This window comes from Gamsiella multidivaricata (genome assembly GCF_025024155.1).
Source record: "Gamsiella multidivaricata strain RSA 2152 chromosome Unknown BC939scaffold_55, whole genome shotgun sequence".
Taxonomy (NCBI): domain Eukaryota; kingdom Fungi; phylum Mortierellomycota; class Mortierellomycetes; order Mortierellales; family Mortierellaceae; genus Gamsiella; species Gamsiella multidivaricata.
This window is the reverse complement of record NW_026251763.1, coordinates 202,435-220,577: the sequence shown is the minus strand read 5'-3', so window position 1 is coordinate 220,577 and position 18,143 is coordinate 202,435. Positions and strand designations below refer to the sequence as shown.

The following is an 18,143-nucleotide window of genomic DNA, read 5'->3' as shown; positions in this document are numbered from 1 at the left end:
TATGGGTTTGGAGCTGAGTGAGCAACTTGACTCAATCGAAATGACAATAGCAGGCATTTTATTTCATTCAACGTTGCCGTGCATGCTTGTTACTACGGCCATGGGAAGATCCACACTTGGGTGCGGCACGTTCTTTATCCATAAGATTTGTAAATGTTAGTGACAAAGGTAATTGGCAATATTACAGGAGGACTTACCCATAAGCATGGTGAGTCCCGTCAAAACAGAAAACATCTCCCCACTTCCTAAACTCGTTCAGCTGCCAAGGCGACGAGAATCCATGGTACAAACCACGCACTTTATCATAGTATGTGAAGTAGCCGCGGTTGTGCAGTTCTTCCATCCAGAGCCGTGCTGATATGAATGCGTTATCGTCCCTCCGTATCCGCTTTACCGTCAAGGCATAATATATGTTGTAGACATCCTCGTAGGTGATAGAGTCATCTCGAGCGAACCTGGAGCTGATTCCGGCGCCATCCATGAGTCGAGTGAACTTGGCGTGGTCCATTGTCAACTGAGTCATAATTGTGGATATCGACATTCCCCCCATAAGCATAGCTTTAATCCTTTCTCTCATGGCCTTGGACTTTTGCTGAGTGCCGATGTTGCCTTTGTCGCCCAGAGCGTGTATGTGCTGGTAATTGTATTCGATGCGGTAAGTTTCTCCTGGTATGCCATCGCGTGTTTGTAGTGGACGGTATATGGCATTAAAATGAGACGGGCATCCACATTTATTCGAAGCAAGTCTCAGTCTGGTCTTACCAGACTTTCCGCCCGGCTGCCTACCCTTGACCATGTACTTCGCACCTCTGCGATGACAGTCATAGCGTGTCTTGATCTGACCGACCCTCTCCTTCTTGGACTCGGAACTGCTGGCGAAGACCTTGGTGGTATAGGCGTACGGGCGCCCATGTTGGGTGAAAGCGGTACCAATGCTGATCTGGTGCCGTGCCTTCCAGTCTGCGAAAAAGCTAGCCTTAAGGTAGAATATCAGTCGGTTTCGCTTATCTTGCGTAAATATCTGATCCTCTGGGATCCCACACGCATGGACAGTTTCTATAATGTACGGATCAGAGAACAGGGAATCTCTCACGGCGTCTCGAACATGCTCTCGAAGGCTCGACTCAAGGTGCACTCTTCTTTTTTCTATCCTTTCGATATCGGCATTACTGGTCTCAGGGTCGTCTTTGCGAATAGGTGTGCCACCATCATCATCCTCGTCTCCATCGATACTGACAAGGTCGTCTTTGTAATCCAATTCGTGGTCGTGGCGGTCTTCGTTGTCGCGTATGCCCGCACTAAAGGGTTCACGGCTCAAGGTAACATCGCCGTCCTTGTCGGTCATGTGCATTTCAGCTAAACGTTGTATCTGAATGTACAGTTGTCGAGGAAAACATGTAGGTGTTAGTATATGGGGTGGTGTCTAGTCGGGGCAGGGTAAATCACTATCTGTTGAGTGTGTTGGATATCTTACTAGGGTGTCTGCGAGGGCCACTAGTGTCTGATCCATGTCCTCATCGATCTGGCTCTGAGATATGATTGACTGGCTCACGTCCGGAGCGTTCATAGCGTGTTGTCGTGCAAGCGGTGCGTTGTCGCGGTGGTTGGGGGATAAGGGTGAAGGGTATCGCGTGCACAGTTTTTTCTGGAACAAGATACTCGGAGGGTGTCATGTGATACAGCGGCTCCCGCAAGCCACTCATAATAACCTCTGCTCCCGGTTGGGGGATGTCCCATCTCGATCGTCCCTTCACCTTCATCCATACCTCCCCTCAGACCCTCCCTTCAGCCATGAACTTCCTTGCCCGCTCCGCTCGCGCTGTCCGCCCTGTGCGCATGGGTATGAACCCACTTTCTTCATTCTCCTCAACGCCTGCTTTATTTTACCCTATTTTATTATTTCAGGAACAGGAGGATGTTGAGGCGCCAATTTCACCCGACGAATCAAATCAAATCGATCCATTTTACCGGGACCAGTATATGACGGAGGGAATCAACGTTCGATGCAACCAACGAAAATAGCGCGGGCTGGGATCAGACGCGGGACACTAGACTCCTACAGCTCACCTTCCTTATACATCATAACATACCATTCAATCGAAGAGGAGACCACAGCACAGGATCGTCCCAAGGACTAAGCCAAAAAAAAACACACCAACGCAACCCCCTTCCGCAGATCTCGACTAAAAATGGCACACTCGCCTCTTTTTCCCCCCTCCTCCTGTGCCTGAGAAGCAAAATAACTTGCAAGAAACCAATCCCTCACTAATATCTGACCCTCTCTTCTCGACTTAGTCCGCTCCTATGCCACCGAAGCCGCTGCCACCGGTCTTCGTCTGACCTTTGCCGTCCCCCACCAGGTAAACCGGAAATCCCTTTCTCATTTTACCCATCGGACACGAATAACACGAAAAAAAAAAAAAAAAAAAAGCGACCAAGGCATCATATTCTTCCAACACCAACCATTTACTTATTATGTTCTCGTTTTATCCTTGTCGATGTGGATAGGTCCTGTACAAGGACGCCTCGGTTGCTCAGGTCAACATCGCCGCCGTTTCCGGTGACATGGGTATTCTTGCCAGCCACGTCTCCTCGATCGAGGAGCTCCGTCCCGGTGTTGTCGAGGTCATCGAGGGCGCTGCCACCAAGAAGTTCTTTGGTAAAGCGCATACGTTCTTTTTTATGTCTTTGTTTTTTTGTTCTTGAAGTTGCATTCGGGATCCCAGCAAGAGTGCATGCTCGACACAGGAAAAAAGACAACGTCAGGGATAACAGTGAGGGGTATCGAACGAACCTCCTACACTGGACATCTCATAACAACCGAGGCCCATTGTTGCTCGCAAGCATTATCTTCTCAATACCGGATCGGACCCATTGTTCTAACCGTTGCTTGTAATGTCTTTTCGGAAAATAGTCTCTGGAGGTTTCGCCACCATGAACCCTGACTCGACCCTCAACATCAACGCCGTCGAGGCTTTCCCCGTCGAGGAATTCAGCCCCGAGGCCATCCGCAACAACCTTGCTGAGGCCCACCGTCTCGTCAACTCGGGCGCTACCGAGGAGGAGAAGCTCGCTGCCAAGATCGAGGTTGAGGTTCTTGAGTCCCTTCAGGCTGCCGTCAACGCCAAGTAAAAAAAAGATCCCTACAGGAACAAAAGATATACAAACACAACCCTTGTCTCATTCTGTGATTTTTTTTTGCAACCCATTCCATTATTAAAAAGCAAGAATAAAAACGGTCTTCCACTCCCCTCTTTCATATTCAAATGTCCATTTCCTTTTGGTTTATGTGTTTGAGTGGAGGCCCAAAAGCATTATTATTATTGTATGTTGTTGTATATATGATGTGTAGATAGATGAAATGGAGCTGCAGATGCATACATCGCTTTGTTTGGTTATATGTACGTTGGACGTTGCCCATCGCTATCGTCCCTCAACGACAACGAACTTGAGGATCCACCACTATGGGCTGCTGTTGAAGATCCAATATCCAGGATCTCTTGGAAGCTCTGTGGACTCTCTGGCGAGTTCGATCCAAAATCGAACCCTTCGCCGAAATCCAGCGTCAGTCGGTTCACGGCCCGGTTAAGACCACTGGGATGGTGCGGATACGGTCCTTCCATCGGGCTATAGTTTCCACTCTCATCATCATCGTCATCCAACATGGCGCTTTCCTTCTCATCCTCGGGCATATACGACCCTTCCTCTTCCTCGACAATCGTCGCCGGGTTGTACGTGGGCAGTGACTCCTCCTCCTCACAGTCATCCTTGCCCAGAAGACCTGCGATTTGGGACTCCCGGCAGAGCTGTGTGATTGTCTGGTAGTCGCCTTCCTCATCAGTCATGACAACGTGAATGGCTCCAGGCTGGTTGGCAATATGGTAGAGGCACCGGATATTGTTGCCTGGAATGATTTGAACAAGATCACCCTGAACGTTTTTTTTTTTTTTTTTTTTTATAAAATGATGTGAGTGACAGATTCAGAAGGTTCGAATCATGCATAGTACTATACCCTTGTTGCAGAACAAATCGCCTTACCGTTTCAACGTGTCGGATCTCGATAAACGATGGGTCAAATGCGATGACATATGGAAGAGAGAGTGCGCAGAACGTCGGCACGCCCTCCCAGTGGATAATCCACCCATTCCGTGCGCGACGACCAGTCTTGTCAACATAAAATGAGAATTCTAAGCAACGCGAAAAAAACCCCCAAAAATCAAGCGTTAGATGGATTAGCAACGATAACTCTAGTAGCATCGCAAAGGATGTATACATCATCAGCTGCAAGGTAATGGTACCTTCATAGCAAAGCAAGAAAGTAAACGAGTCGCCAGAGCCGATGCGATAAATGGCCAATGGCTTGAGATTCTCGTCCTTTTTGTGGACAAAGTCCAATGTTGGATCACTAAAGTCCAACAGATCTTGAGTATTCAGATTGGAGAGATCGATCAACTCGAAGCCCTTGCTGCATCCAACACAGAGTGTATTCCTCAGGAAATGAAGCGAATTGGTCTCGCGTGGAATGTAAAAGTCCTACACAAAACGTAGAAATACGAAAACTAAGGGTTAGCGTGTCATTTCAGGAAGCGATACAATCCGGGTCGACAAAGGATCGTTATGATGCCCTGCATGGCCTTACCTTGTACAGCTTGAAAAGTTCTGTGTTGCCACCACGAAGCATGGTACGCAAGCTGTGCTTGTTCTTCTTGGAGCTGTCTTGCTCAATAGGCTCCAGGGTCTTAATGGTAGAGCTTTGGTCAAGCGCATTACTTGAATTCTTGACGATGCCCACAAGCGTCCTGTTCTGGCAAATTCCAGTCTTGAAGAAACTGACCGAAGAACCCAGTTTCTTGGCCCTCTTGTTGGGGGAGTTAGGGTCGTTCGCATCTAGGGCTTCAAGACCGTAAGCGAGCAGATGCTTCTCTGCCAGCACAAGGAGGATGCGCTCATCCTCCAACACATCGACCTGCGATACACGTTCGCGAGGGATTATCTTGACAAACTGACCCTTGGGCTTGCCGACATACACACCAGCATCCGTTCCAATAACGAGTCGTCTTCCATTGTCTATATCAGCACAGGCAAAGCGCGTAAGCAAAAACTGGTTTGAACAGAAAAAGTACACGATACCAAATTCACATAAAACATAAAAAGGGAAAACTCACCATAGGTTGAAGAGCAGTTGACCTTGTTGCTGGCTGAGAAGAATCTCTCAGAAACAGGCAGCAGTTTCCACGAATCTGCTTTGTTCTTCAGAGCCTGGATCTGTTTCTGGATCTTGTCCATCCAATTCTTCCTTCCTGCGTGGGTCGTCGCGTACAGTGTGAATGAACCACCGTATCTTCCAATGTGGGTGAACACGATCGGGTACCCGGACTTGGAATCGGACGTGATCTTGGACAGCGGACCAGAGGTGGGCGTTATTTTGGAGACCACGTTGCTGGTGTGTGACGATGACTTGTGTGGAATGAGCGATGATGTTCGGCGAGAAGACTTCATAACCGGCTCCTCCATCGTCGATAGAGTCAACAACTCGAGCGGGATAGGTCGTTTATGTACTTTGTAGCCCTCTCCGCCTTTGCCCTTCTTTTCCTTGGTTAAGAGCAATACATGATCAAACACAAACACGTAAAGGTCGGCATGCTCTGAACTTGTTCCTTTCTTTTTGAGCGGTCCCTTCATGATCAACTGGCGGTCCTTGGCAAGAAGATTCAACTCCTGGAATATGAAAAGCAAGGCAGTCTTTTAAATTGCGTGTCTTTCTAAATGCGAATTACGCCTTCGAAATGCGTCAACGAACTTACCATGGGTTCACTCTTCCACTGTAGACCCTTGTTGATCTGTCTTAAATTGAATGCGTTCTCGCATTTGCCAGACTCAAGGTTGACCTTCTGCAAAAAGTCCTTGATGATGCTGACGACTTGGGGAATCGCCTTCTTGTCAGGGTTCTCTTCTGGGGTATATTTGAGGACAGCCTCTAGCAGCAGAGGGTAGCGGCCAAGACGGGTTGTCGGCTTGGTCAAATATCCGTTCAGCTCCAGTTTCCTCGACTCGGGTCTCCTCTCCGTTTCCTACATTATGAGTAAAAATAATGAAGTATCGAATATTAGATCATTGAAGAGAAACGTAAAACGGTCAATGTCCTGTTGGTACAGACCACCCGAACATCCTGCCGCTTGCTTACCTCAACAAACTTGCTAAAGGCGCTGTTCGTGTTCTTCTCGTGCTCAAACTCGTATTTGGCCTCAATCTGGTTTGCTCCGTAGAGCACAAAGGGAGAGAAATTGACGACATGCTCCAGGAAGATGTCGCCCACCTCGGGTATAACTGCGTAAGCCTGCTGCCGTTTGAGAAGTGCCTCTCCCAGTTTTGAATTGACGGCGTAAACGTCCTTGATGTTGTAAAACACTCTGTCAATGAAAGCCTCCCTTCGGGATTCTGGGAGGAGGTCCAGATTACGAATAGGCGTGATCCATTTCTAAAAGATAGCCAAAAACTCCAGGTTAAAAGCGCATCTTCAGATCACTCCATCAAAAATAGCAGACTGGTTCCCGTGCATTTATAGTTCTGCAATGCACAGTGGACTTACATCGTTAAGGTACTTCAGATCGTTTACAAAGTCCTTCTCAGTGTAGATCAACTCGAAAATAACTTCTTGTCGTTTCTTTTCTTCTAAAGAACAGGCATCCGAGATTTCCTTTGGCACTGATGTGATCCAAAGACGCTGATCCTTCTTTTCCTTTGAAGACGATCTGCTCAAAGCGCGCTTCAGACCACCGTTGGGTGTCAAGTTCAATCGAGATTGCTAATAAAGAGATATGATGTTTTTAAAATGCGCTTTCGACACAAGAGTGTAGAATGATTTGAGCCGCCACTATTCAACCGATAATATACCTGTTCCAGACGACGAGGGCACGCGATACTGTAGCATAGCTTGTCACGGGTGCAGGTTGGCGAATAGCAGTCGGTCAATAGCGTGAAAACGCCGTTCACAGCATCCACATCATCCATGGGTTCTGATGACGAGTACGATGGCCTGCCAGAGTATTCGTGCGACTCTATGGAGCGGATGCGAGGCCCTCCTGTAATCAACTTGTTGCGGAACTGGTACAGCTCGTTGACACTGTCCCGCAGGCGATGATCGTACGTGACATCGTGGAACAGCTTTTGCGCGTCAAGCGCTCGACCTAGCAGTAGTGCTAAGTTCCTATCCGTAGTTTTGATAATAAATGCGATTTTGTCCTATTGTAATAAAGATGCTATGTTTAGTTTGGTAGAAGTGCGAAGAAACGTCTTGGGTAGTCATGGAATATGAAAATGGAAGAATGCTCAATGAGACATTACCACTGCATCTCGTCCATCAAAGCAATCCTTGTACTCGATTGAATCCTTGATGCGTGAGGATGTCGTGATCCGCTGCACAAATGCGTTGGCAACACGCGAAAGCAAAGCAGGGTAAACAATTGGAGGTTTCTTGACAACCAGTGGGCCTAATGCGCCCGAAGACACAGAGCCCTGAAGGGCCGCCTGTCGTGCGTGGAGATCAAAAGAGGGTGGACTGTAGGAAGAAAACGACTGAGAGCGCTCCCCTTGCAGTCGGGATATGTTGGGCTGAGTCGGTGGCATGCGGACAAATTCTGCGCTTCGACGGGATGCCTCCGACTGGGGTAGACTGGTAACAAGAAAGACGGGAGGGTTGGCTATAGGTACAAAATATGAGAAGGGATGAGAAAGGAGAGGTCCATCGTAAGGAAGGAGATATGTCAGTACATTTGTTACGCCTTCCCCCCCCCCCCCTTCCAAAAAATAAAATAAAATAAAAATAATCGTACCACCTCTGTTCACCATGGGCGGGTTTGATCCTTGCCTGGTGCGACCAGGAGATGGTGTTCGTGCGCGCATAGAGAACGGATCTGATCGTCCGGCGGGGTACCCTTGAGCAGATTGGATGGAGATTTGTGGGGTGCCTCCATTAGGGGTGGTTGATCGCGGCGCCAATATACTGTCAAAATCTGCATAGTAGTCCGAGCTGACAGAATGGGCGGAATAGGTTGACGACTTTGAAGCAGAGCGCTGTCGATTAGGTGGGAAGATGTCCATGCCGACATCTGCATCACGCCCATACATGTTGGGTGTCGGGTAGAGTGAGGGCTGGCGGCTGGAATATCCTGACTCTATGCTCGCTGTTGAGTCCAGACTAATCCTTCCACCATCAAAACTCTCGCTGACAGAGAGTTTGCGAAATGGAGTATTTGAATAGTAATATCCATCTGCGGAGCCTGAAGGCCCGTTATGAGATCGTGGGACATTGTTGGCGGGTCCATCAGTGAGTTGATGCCGCACCAATTGCCGGTTGGGGCTTGAGGAGAATATTGGTTGGGGTTGATAAGACTGGCCAGTATTGGGTGGATATGGTCCACCATTATATCGAGCAGCGATAGATGTCTGGCGGTCCAGTCCCTGATGGTCGCCTTGAGTATAATATGTGGGTTGAATCTGAGTCGAGGCTGTGCGGCGATGGGTCACTGGTCCTGGCCCCACGCCATTTTGTCCCGCGGGGTCGTTCCATGCGTTCGGAGGAGGACGCACATTGGGATGATGTGCTGGTCCATTTCCACTGTATGGGCTGCCTTCATGTTCCCTACCGGGTAGGGACTGTGTCGAGAACCGATTTGCAATAGGATAAGATGCAGGAATGGACTGTTGTTGCTGGGGTAATGGATGTGATCGTGGACCCATACCCGGTCCTGGTACCCCTGGCCCCATGCCTTGTCCCCCCATGCCTTGTCCAACACTGTGTCCTGGATTTCCGACGCCACCTAGTCCCACTGATCCTTCCCGTGTCGCATATGGTGGCGGTGGCGGTCGCACAGGGCCCCTTGCATAGTCCGCAGGATATCCTTGTCCAACATCGGCGGCCATGGGTCGGCCAGAAGACGAACCATAGTAGGCTGCAGGCCCAGGCGGACCTTGTGGATGTGGGGCTCTGATGAATGGTCCTGGGGAACGCATAGGTCCACCGAGTACTGGAGCTACTGGCCTAGGTGGGCCAATAGTGGAGAAGCGTGGGGTACCCATGATGGGTGAGTAAGGGTCAGGGACCTGTGAAGAGACAGAGATACCTTGCTGAGAATATGTTGCTGGCGAGGATGGTTGGCTCTGCTGGATGGGTGAGGATATAACGGGTGGCCTTGAAGGCGGAGGGATGAACCCCTGTGAAGGAACCGTGACGGGAGAGGGCTTTGATGGCTGTTGGGACGAGAGGGTGTAGTTGGGATGTGTCTGTTGATGGTGATGAGGACCAGATCTCGCTGGCTGGGATGCATATGGACCTTGGAGCGGAGAGGCACCAGAAGGCTGCTGTTTCGAGGCCGGCCTATGCCTTGAAACATATTGGGCGCTAGTGTAGCCGTGGTTGGCGCTGGTGGTACCTGGAGGGAAGGCGGTGGGGATAGGGCCAACCCCCGCCTGAGAAGTGGTGGCGGAGGAATTATCCTGGGCAACAACCGTGGCCAGGTTATCCGCCATGATCGACAAGAAGGATTAAAAAAACAGATGGAGATTAAGAAGGATGATGATGGTGGTGGTGATGATGAAGAAGAAGATGATGATGATGAAGAAGACGAAAAAAAAGAAAAGAAAAAAAAAAAAAAAAAAAAAAAGATGATGGAGCTGGATTGGGTGCAGATGACAAAGGTTAATGAAGGTTGCAGGTGCAAGAGCGAGCGGGGGACAACAAACAAACAAGCACAGTCAACAAGTTGGTGTGCGAGTGGGGGATAGAGAGAGAGAGAGTGTGTGTGTGTGTATGTATGTGTATATGTGTGTGTGCGTGTGTATGTTCAATTAAGTGTTGCTGTTGTTGGGGGGAGTGAGAGTGGAGGAGGAGCAGGCAGGAGAGAAATAATAATCAAGAGCGAGAAAGGGAGTGTGACATGGCCGAGGGAGGGATGAGGAGGAGTCGGGGTGCGATGACCTGCAAACTTGGGACAAGAACCAAGAAGGGGAGAAGAAGAGCAAGAAGAAGAACAGTAACAACGACAGCAACAACAGCAACAACAGCTACAACAGCAACAAGAAGAAGGGAAACAAAGGGATGGGAAGGATGGATGAGAAAGAGCGGAGGGCAAGCAAGGCAAGGCCTTAAAGTAAAGGGCAAAGGGTGTTTAGATGGATGGGGAGCGGACCTGCGGATGGGATGGGCACAAGCACAGGAAGCACGAAATAACATCGCATGGACATGCGCATAAAAATTTTCATCGCCTTCCTCCTTCCCGCCCGTCCGTTGCCACCATTCCCCATTCCGCACCCTCCTGTAGCCCTCTGGGCAGCGTCAACCGACGCCAGTTGTATCCCTGCCCCCTGATCAAACCAGGTTGACGCGTCAAAGGAGACTGGGCGACCATGCCGACCCTCTCATTCATATCATCCATGTCATCCATATCATTCATATCATTCATATCATTCACATCACACCCCTGCCCTGCAGCCTGACAAAAAGGGAGGGCGGCATTCCATTGGCTCGACCCTCTTTTGCAGCCAATGACGTTACTTCTGGAACCGAGACCACTTTGTCATTATAACCACCTCCTCCTGATCCCTTCTCCTTCCACCATTCACTCTCTCCAACAACAACAACAGCAACAGCAGCAATAACAACCACCCCAATGGACCCGACTCAAGACTCAACCGACGCAGCATACCTGTCCATGCTCACCCGCACCATCCCTGGGGTCGGAAACACCCCCTATGTCCCAACTGCCTCAAAACCAACCTCCTCCATATCCCATATCACAAACAAAAACACCGCCACCAACGACCTGACAGCCCACTCCACCCATGCCATCGCCATCCTGGAGCACGCTCAACAGGACGCCCTCTTTATCTCCGAAGGCGAAGAGCGCTTCCAGACCGTCGATATCTTCATCCCCAGTAATCAATCGCATGCGCCTTCATCTTTACCTTCAACAACAACAACAACAGTAACGACCAGCAGCAACACTGCCGCAAGACCCCTTCCGTCCGAATCAGATCTTTTGTCCATTCTCAAGGAAGCACAGCTCCTTCCTAACGAGTCGGATATCGCCTGCGAACAGACGACCGACCTCCATATCATCCTCAACCAATCCAACCCTGGATCCGATAAAATCCAAAGCGCCCTGTTGGATCTCTTTCACTATGATCCCACAGCATCACCAACACAGCATCCCACCGTGGCCCTCTACAGGGTGATCTTGCCCTCTTCTCCGACCAGAGTCCATCTATGGATTCTAGGCTGGGTCGATCAGCATCTCATGGGATTCCATACGATCAGTATCGAGACTTGATCTTCTTGTTCATCCATGCAATAATAAAGTGTCTATATGTCTATAGCACAGTAAGATTTTTTTTTTTATCTTTTTATCTTTTTATCTTTTTATCATTTTATTACTGAGAAATGCGGACAAATGTTTTCTTTAAAAAAAGAAACACAAAAGAAAACATGGGAACTTGGAAGCGAACATGGTTCAAAAGAGTTGGGAGGTGCAATGGTGTATGTGGGTGTGTGTGTGTTTGTGTGTGTGTGATCTCATGGGGCGGGGTAAAATACGACTGCAGAACGATAAAAAAAAATACAATACTGGGCTCGATTTGATTCGATTTACAGGTTCGAGATGATGGCGAACGTAAAGTCGGTTGTGGTGCTGGAACCGCCCATGTCAGGGGTCTTGACAGCACCGCTCATGATGGTCTTCGACACAGCGTTGGCAATCTTGTTGGCATGGTCATCCAGGCCGAGGTGACGGAGCATCATAACGGACGAGAGGACCATGGCCGAGGGGTTGGCAGTGTTGCGTCCCTGAATGTCCTTTCCGACGTGACGGCAGCCCTTTGTAATGGCAATGAAGAGATATTCATGTGGTTAGCACAGACTGTATCGGCTTGAAAATGTGCTCAAAATTAAATCAATCGCCTAGCAGCCAAACACTTACAGGCTCGAACATGGCATACTCGCGACCAATGTTGCATCCGGGAACAATACCGGGTCCGCCGACGAGACCAGCACCGACGTTCGAGACAATGTTTCCGTACAAGTTGGGCATAACCATGACATCGAACTGCTGGGGCCTCGAAACAAGCTGCATCGAGGCATTGTCGACAATCATGTCGTCAAACTTGATGCCAGAGCTAGCATACTCCTTTGAGACCTCACGGCAGGTGTTCAAGAAGAGACCGTCAGCCAACTTCATGATGTTGGCCTTGTGGATGCAGGTCACCTTCTTGCGGTTATTGCGGAGGGCAAAGTCGAACGCAAAGCGGGCAATGCGCTCAGACTTGGTGCGGGTGATGACCTTGAGCGACTCAACGACTCCAGGGTAAGACTGGTGCTCAAGACCAGAATACTCTCCCTCAGTGTTCTCACGGATGATGGCAAAGTCAACATTCTCGTGGCGAGTGGGGTAGCCGGGAATGTTTTTGCAGACAACCAAGGAGGCGTACATGTCCAGATCCTTGCGGATGGTGACGTTGAAGGAAGAGTGACCGAGAGAGGAAACAGGGGTGTAGAGAATACCCTTGAGACCAACCTTGTTGCGTCTCAAAGACTCGACAGACTGCTTGAAAGTCGTGTCATCAGCAGAGGTGTATCCAGAGACATCAAACTGCTCCCAGTCGACAGGCACATTGGCGGCCTTGAAAATGGTCTTGACGGCCGCGGCAGTCTCCTGACCGATACCATCTCCGGGGATCAAGGTGACGGTGTAGCGACCTCCAAGCTTGGAGCAAGGGACCTAATATTCCACCGGATCGATAAGATACAGATGAACATATTTAGTCCTGCATTCAGAATCGAGCAATTGAGCCCAATTGACGACTATCCTGAGACTTGAGCTGTCCTTGCTCCATGCCACCATTTCTGCTTTCTTCCATGTCGATCCTGCCCTGCTACATCAAGCACCAGAGTACAAATGTATCCCCCACTTTCATAACGACAACAAAAATATGACGCGAAACCCACGCATTCCTTTCCTTTCCAGCTCAACTTACATCCTGAACCTGAGGCACGATGGTGGAAGTGCTCATAGCACGGGGACCCATCTACATAGATGAGAAGCAGCAAGTAGAAACGTTAGTCTTCTTTACTGAATAAAAAGTGTACTGGAGGACTGCAATTGCGTCAGAGAAAGAAAGCGACACGATTCAGCGCGAATATGCACCCGATAGCTCCAACAAGGGCCGTGCTTCAGGCGAACAAGAACGACGTATCATGGGAAAGTCAAAGACGAGAAACGCATAGTCATCGTGTCGGCTAAAGAAGAGAAGCGAGTGCTTTACCTTGCTGAGGGTAGCAGCGAGGGGCTTAGAGAGGGCGATCGTGCGCAACATGGTGATGGCAGTTGGGGTGGTGAAAGAGCTTCGAATTGAATGGTGAGGAGGAGGGAGGAGAGAAAGAGAGAGGGGGACGGGGGGAAAAACAAAAAATAATAAAAATCAAGGTCAGATCGTTTTTTTTGTTTACGCTGATAAGCAGCGGCATGCCATATATGGGAGGCACGTCACACACACTGCGCGAACCAAAGAGCCCGTCTGGAGCCCTCTGGGAAAACGGAATTGCCACGCCTTCTTGGCCCGTGGGTCCTTGCTTGCTGATAAGATATCGATGTACGATCGACTCTGCAGAAGCAACAACAGAACCACAACCACTTTCTTTGACCGTTGTCGGTTGAACGTCAGAGCCTATTGAGTACTTTATTCGATAGTGTACCCTCACAGTAGTAATAATAAAAACGCACAACATGAATAGACCACAACCAAGGTCAAAGATACAACAGCAGCACAGCAGCAGCGAATCAAAATAAAATATCCAGCAAAGGGCCTCAGGCCAGGTTGGGTATGCTGGCTAGGCATAGAGCAAGGATCATAGAAGAAGCAGAAAGAGTATCGTAAAAGTACAACCTGCGGACATTCGAATCGCCTGTTGAAATAAAAGGCAAGGCGCTGCTAAAGGCAGGTCAAAATGAGCACAGAAACTGGAGAAGGAAGGGTAGAGTGAAGAAAGAGAGTGAACCAGAAAGGACGGGCTCTTCTGTGATGGGATTTTAGACGGACAGGGAGGAGGATCTAGTCATATCTGATATGTAAGTGTGCACTTGAGAACGGAAAGAAGCGACAAAGGGCATGAAAAGAGACGGTAGTATGTACAAGTAGAGGGAAAAGGCAGAGAGGAAGGACAAGTCCGTGCATCAACGAGACCATGCATCGTCCTCTCCTGGCGGCTTTGTTGAGGATGAAGTATTAGGTTCAGGAACACACTTGTACTCTCCTCCGACGCACTGGAACACTTGTTCTCCGAGGACAATCTTCTTTGGAAGGATCATCCTTCCAGCATCCTGTTTCCAGGGACGAACGCCATCATCTTGAGACATCCGTTGAAGGGCTTGGCCAGCCTTGAAAAACTCGACGAGTTCGCTATGGGTCAAACCCGTTAAAGCAGAAGCAGAACTTGGATCTTGATACGAAAGAAAGTTCTGATCTAATGACTGTTGGGAAGGAGGCATCTGGAAGGGGTGAATCTGGTGTTGCTGCTGCTGCTGCTGTTGTTGTTGTTGTTGTTGTTGTTCTTGCTGCTGAAGCAGCTTTTGTTGCTGTCGAAGCTGCTGCTTCTGCGTGCGAGTGGATTGTCCACTGCTGCGGCCCAGCCCTTGTGCTGCCTGGGTGTTGCTCGAAACATAATTATTGTACGCGACATAGTTAGCAGCGATTCGGCTTGCCATTGGCATAGGACTACGGGCTGGTGGCCGTCCTCTTCTTGCGCGCATGGACTTTATACCGGAACCACTGTCCGAGAGCGCATAGGTCGTGCTCAGCGGCATTGGAGAAGAGTTTCGGCGAGAAAGATCTAGGCGTGCAAGCCCAAACATGGGATCCTCTTGTTCGCTCGTACACGATCCTCCGTCAATGTCAATGTCAATGTCAATGTCGTCATCATCGTACGATCCTGAAAGCGACTGGTGCTCCTCTTCTTCCTCAGTGGAGCCGCCCGGGCGCCGGTCTTCTTCTTCGTCATCTTCGTCATCGTCATTCGTGTTGAAGCGACCAGGTCGATGAAATCGATGTTGGCGTGGTTTATCACTGGCATTTCTGACATGATTGTTGCTGGTATCCTCATCATCTATGGCCAGGTCCAGGTCATCGCCTTGACTACCTTCCATGCCGGCCCCTTGGTGGTATTCCTCGCCACGATTCAATAAGAAGGACGAGGAAAGTTGGCTGGCAGTAGAGCCATTGGTCTGGCTAACACGACTAAGGCGACCCACGTCGTTACTAGAGTATCGTCTCTTCAAACCAGGATGAATATGAGCTTGATGGAGCCGGAGCTGCTGTGGACCCATAAGGGCCTGACTTTGGCCCATAACACATTCAGAAGCGCGTCGGCGAATCACTGTTAGATGGATGGAGCCGAACCCCGGTGTATCTGGCGGAATGCAGTCGTTTACGAATCCAGGACCAAAAACAGGAACGAGTTCGTAGCGCAGCCTGTAGCATGTCTTCTTTGCGAGATCGTAGGCTTCTTGATGTGGCATCCTAATATCATAAAGGAATATGTGTAAGAAAGAACCTTGTCAGACGATGCGCTCCAAGGGGGTTTGGATTCTACGGAATGCTAGTGATTAAAGAATCAGACATACCAAGTCCCCTGAATCTTTAAAAACCCTCCGCGCACCTTCCGGATAATCGACTCGAGGATAGGGTTTGCGTCGATGACCTTGACAATATCAGCCTTTGTCTTTCCTAGTGCCTTCCAGATACCTGTGAAGTGAACGTACAGGTTCTCTTGATCCCACATAATGGGATGCCCGTACAGCTCATATTCGTATACTATAGAATTGGGGAAATAGAGAATTACTCTTAAGAGTCTCGTCGAAAAGATGATGTACGAAGTGCCATGCCATGTTATGCACCCGACATACCAGGGATAAACCCTCTTGGGTCAAGCGAGGTTGAATACTTCGCCTTCTTGATACTGGGCACAAATTCCTCACCGGTACCTGTTGATGTATCTCCAGAGATAGATGCAGGTGTGGTTGAGGAGGATGGGACCGAAGGTATGGATGGGGCAGAGAATGAAGTGGAAGAACGTCTGGGGTAAGGATAAGCAGGCGGTAATGATGCACCTGCCGAGGTTGCTTTGGTATTAATGGCCGAGGCAGAGGCTATCGAGGTTGTAGAGGATGTTGAAAGGGACGCAAGGGGACTTGGTTGCCTAACATGACCGCCATTCGTATTGAGATCCTGGCGGTTAGATTGCTGCTGTTGCTGCTGCTGTTGCTGACGTGCGTGCAGATGTTGATGCTGCTGTTGAAGCAGCTGCTGGTGGCCGAGCATGCAGAGAGATGTAGCTTGATAGGTTGCTCGAGGACGTAGTTGAAGTGTAAAGGGAAAGGAGGAAGGTTGTTACAATAAGAAAGATATAAATGTGGGTTCGGATATGTTTGTTGCTAGAGGGGTTTTAACAAGAAAAAAGGACTTCAACTCTCACACAGGGAGAGAAGAAAGTGAATGAATGAACGAATGAATGGATGGATGACAGGGATAGAAGGGGGGGTTGCGGAAGGGGAGAGAGTAAGCGGGTATGAGGGAGGGAAGGATGCAGGTGAGGTTTGGCTGACAGGGCAACGAGGCGAGAAAGTGGGGTTGTGCAGAAGGGGTGGAGTAGAAAGTTGGAAAGTGAGCAGGGTGACAGAGAAACGTAGGCAGGAGATCAAAGGGGGGAAGCAGCAGCAGAAGGAGGGATAGTGATTAGAACAATATGGCCAAAACTATTAATATGTGGATGTGGCCAGCTTTTCCTAGGATGGAGGTGAAGGATGACAGGCGTGCGCGAGCTGCAAGGACTTCTCGCGTGGAGGGTGTGGCACGAAGGAAGACTTCACATGTACGAAGACTACAAATGCGTGTATCTAATGTGGGGATGTGGGGGTATTCTCGATGATAGAAAGCGAAGACAAAGAATGACAGAAGTCGAGAAGGGAGGAGGAAAAGGGAATGATGGACGCCAGCAGCACCACCACCAGGAGGATTATGCGAATGGTTCTCATGTCACCTCGACCAGTGTCCGTCTTTTAAGTGGGTATCACCTTTTTTACTATCTCGCTATCCTACTATCTTACTTGGCAGTCTGGGCGCGGTGCGGTAGAAAGTAGCATTGGAATGTAGTGCATGTTCAGAAAAACAGGGAGCACCGATCTGCACCTGCACCTGCGTCTTGTACCCGTAAATGGAGACAGAAGACTGCAAGTTGCCAACAGTAGTACAGCTAGTCAGATGGTCGGGAGGTCGCTCCGCCAAACATCTTCGAACACAACGTGGCGCCATGAGGCGAAGTGTCGCTTTCTTATCATGGTTCCTCTCCTTTCTAAGTATCAATGAGGCTTTCATGAACCTAGCGGAACATGGGGCAATGTGACCCTCGGCAGTTCGTATCGTTGAAGCAAATGAGAATGAGGATGGCGGACGAGTGAGTGCACGAAAGTGGTTGGAATGGGGGTAGCGCAGATCCCAGAGCTGAGGTCAACAATGTAGCGAGTGCTCAAAGGGACGCGCGTATCCCAATTTACCCTTGCTATCTCCTTGCTCCTCCTGTCAAAAAAGATACCGAAGACTTATACAAACACATACGGCCCGATGACGATGATCAGGAGCTCAAGGGAAAGATAAACACAAGAAGAGCCTCCTTTTCCTCACCGACGCTTTCCTTCTGTACTCTGATCCTTCTGCCCATTCTGTCTTTTTAGTCCATCTCAGACCTTCCTGAGAATTCCAGAGTGTCGTCCATGGGCTAAACCTCGACGGAAGACACACCGATCCGAAAAGACCGGCGATTGTTTGGCCTTGGGCTGTCAAGTCCGTCAATGGTTCAAAGCTCCAAGGAAGCTACTTTTTAATAAGAAGAGGCCTCGCAGATGGATACCCCCTTTTGTCCTTTGTGCCATTGAAGGCTTGGCCGTATGCGGGACATTGGGATTGCAGGTGCAGGTGGTTCTTTTTTGCTCCTTTGCTGTGTATTGGGCTCGAAAGGGATGGAGCCCGAGCTAAGAAAGAGCGAGGTAGGCAAGGAAGGAAGCTGCGCTTGGGGAGGACAGGTTATCCTACGGAGCGCGCAG

General features: G+C 49.5%; 6 protein-coding genes across 6 annotated transcripts; 2 read left to right on the top strand and 4 right to left on the bottom strand.

The window, feature by feature from the left end:
* Window positions 1–800: 800 nt before the first annotated feature.
* BC939DRAFT_458829 (uncharacterized protein) lies at window positions 801–1,351 on the bottom strand (the record flags this gene model as incomplete). Its single annotated transcript, XM_051556656.1, has 2 exons — window positions 801–976; window positions 1,068–1,351. Coding segments are annotated over 2 exons (460 nt in total), but the record flags the coding sequence as incomplete, so codon positions are not given.
* A 396-nt stretch (window positions 1,352–1,747) lies between these two features.
* Window positions 1,748–3,132, top strand: BC939DRAFT_530885 (putative ATP synthase delta chain precursor, mitochondrial; the record flags this gene model as incomplete). The annotated part of the gene is made up of 4 exons (XM_051561588.1): window positions 1,748–1,840; window positions 2,296–2,360; window positions 2,509–2,659; window positions 2,915–3,132. The coding sequence occupies exons 1-4, from the start codon at window positions 1,792–1,794 to the stop codon at window positions 3,130–3,132; spliced, it is 483 nt and encodes a 160-aa protein (XP_051409849.1). The 5' UTR covers window positions 1,748–1,791.
* A 263-nt stretch (window positions 3,133–3,395) lies between these two features.
* Window positions 3,396–7,626, bottom strand: BC939DRAFT_399850 (CNH domain-containing protein; the record flags this gene model as incomplete). Its single annotated transcript, XM_051552504.1, has 10 exons — window positions 3,396–3,929; window positions 4,039–4,187; window positions 4,299–4,533; window positions 4,640–5,067; window positions 5,166–5,718; window positions 5,805–6,071; window positions 6,185–6,478; window positions 6,590–6,805; window positions 6,895–7,242; window positions 7,345–7,626. 10 exons carry the CDS (start codon window positions 7,624–7,626, stop codon window positions 3,396–3,398), a joined length of 3,306 nt encoding a protein of 1,101 aa, XP_051409848.1.
* Window positions 7,627–10,183: 2,557 nt separating this feature from the next.
* Window positions 10,184–11,395, top strand: BC939DRAFT_458821 (uncharacterized protein). Its single transcript, XM_051556655.1, has one exon. It carries the CDS (start codon window positions 10,668–10,670, stop codon window positions 11,325–11,327), a length of 660 nt encoding a protein of 219 aa, XP_051409847.1. The 5' UTR covers window positions 10,184–10,667; the 3' UTR covers window positions 11,328–11,395.
* Window positions 11,396–11,641: 246 nt separating this feature from the next.
* On the bottom strand, window positions 11,642–13,365 carry BC939DRAFT_505317 (isocitrate dehydrogenase, NAD-dependent; the record flags this gene model as incomplete). The annotated part of the gene is made up of 4 exons (XM_051560645.1): window positions 11,642–11,869; window positions 11,973–12,770; window positions 13,027–13,077; window positions 13,315–13,365. The coding sequence occupies 4 exons, from the start codon at window positions 13,363–13,365 to the stop codon at window positions 11,642–11,644; spliced, it is 1,128 nt and encodes a 375-aa protein (XP_051409846.1).
* An 857-nt stretch (window positions 13,366–14,222) lies between these two features.
* On the bottom strand, window positions 14,223–16,365 carry BC939DRAFT_479203 (uncharacterized protein; the record flags this gene model as incomplete). The annotated part of the gene is made up of 3 exons (XM_051558828.1): window positions 14,223–15,564; window positions 15,669–15,858; window positions 15,951–16,365. The coding sequence occupies 3 exons, from the start codon at window positions 16,363–16,365 to the stop codon at window positions 14,223–14,225; spliced, it is 1,947 nt and encodes a 648-aa protein (XP_051409845.1).
* Between the last annotated feature and the right edge of the window lie 1,778 nt (window positions 16,366–18,143).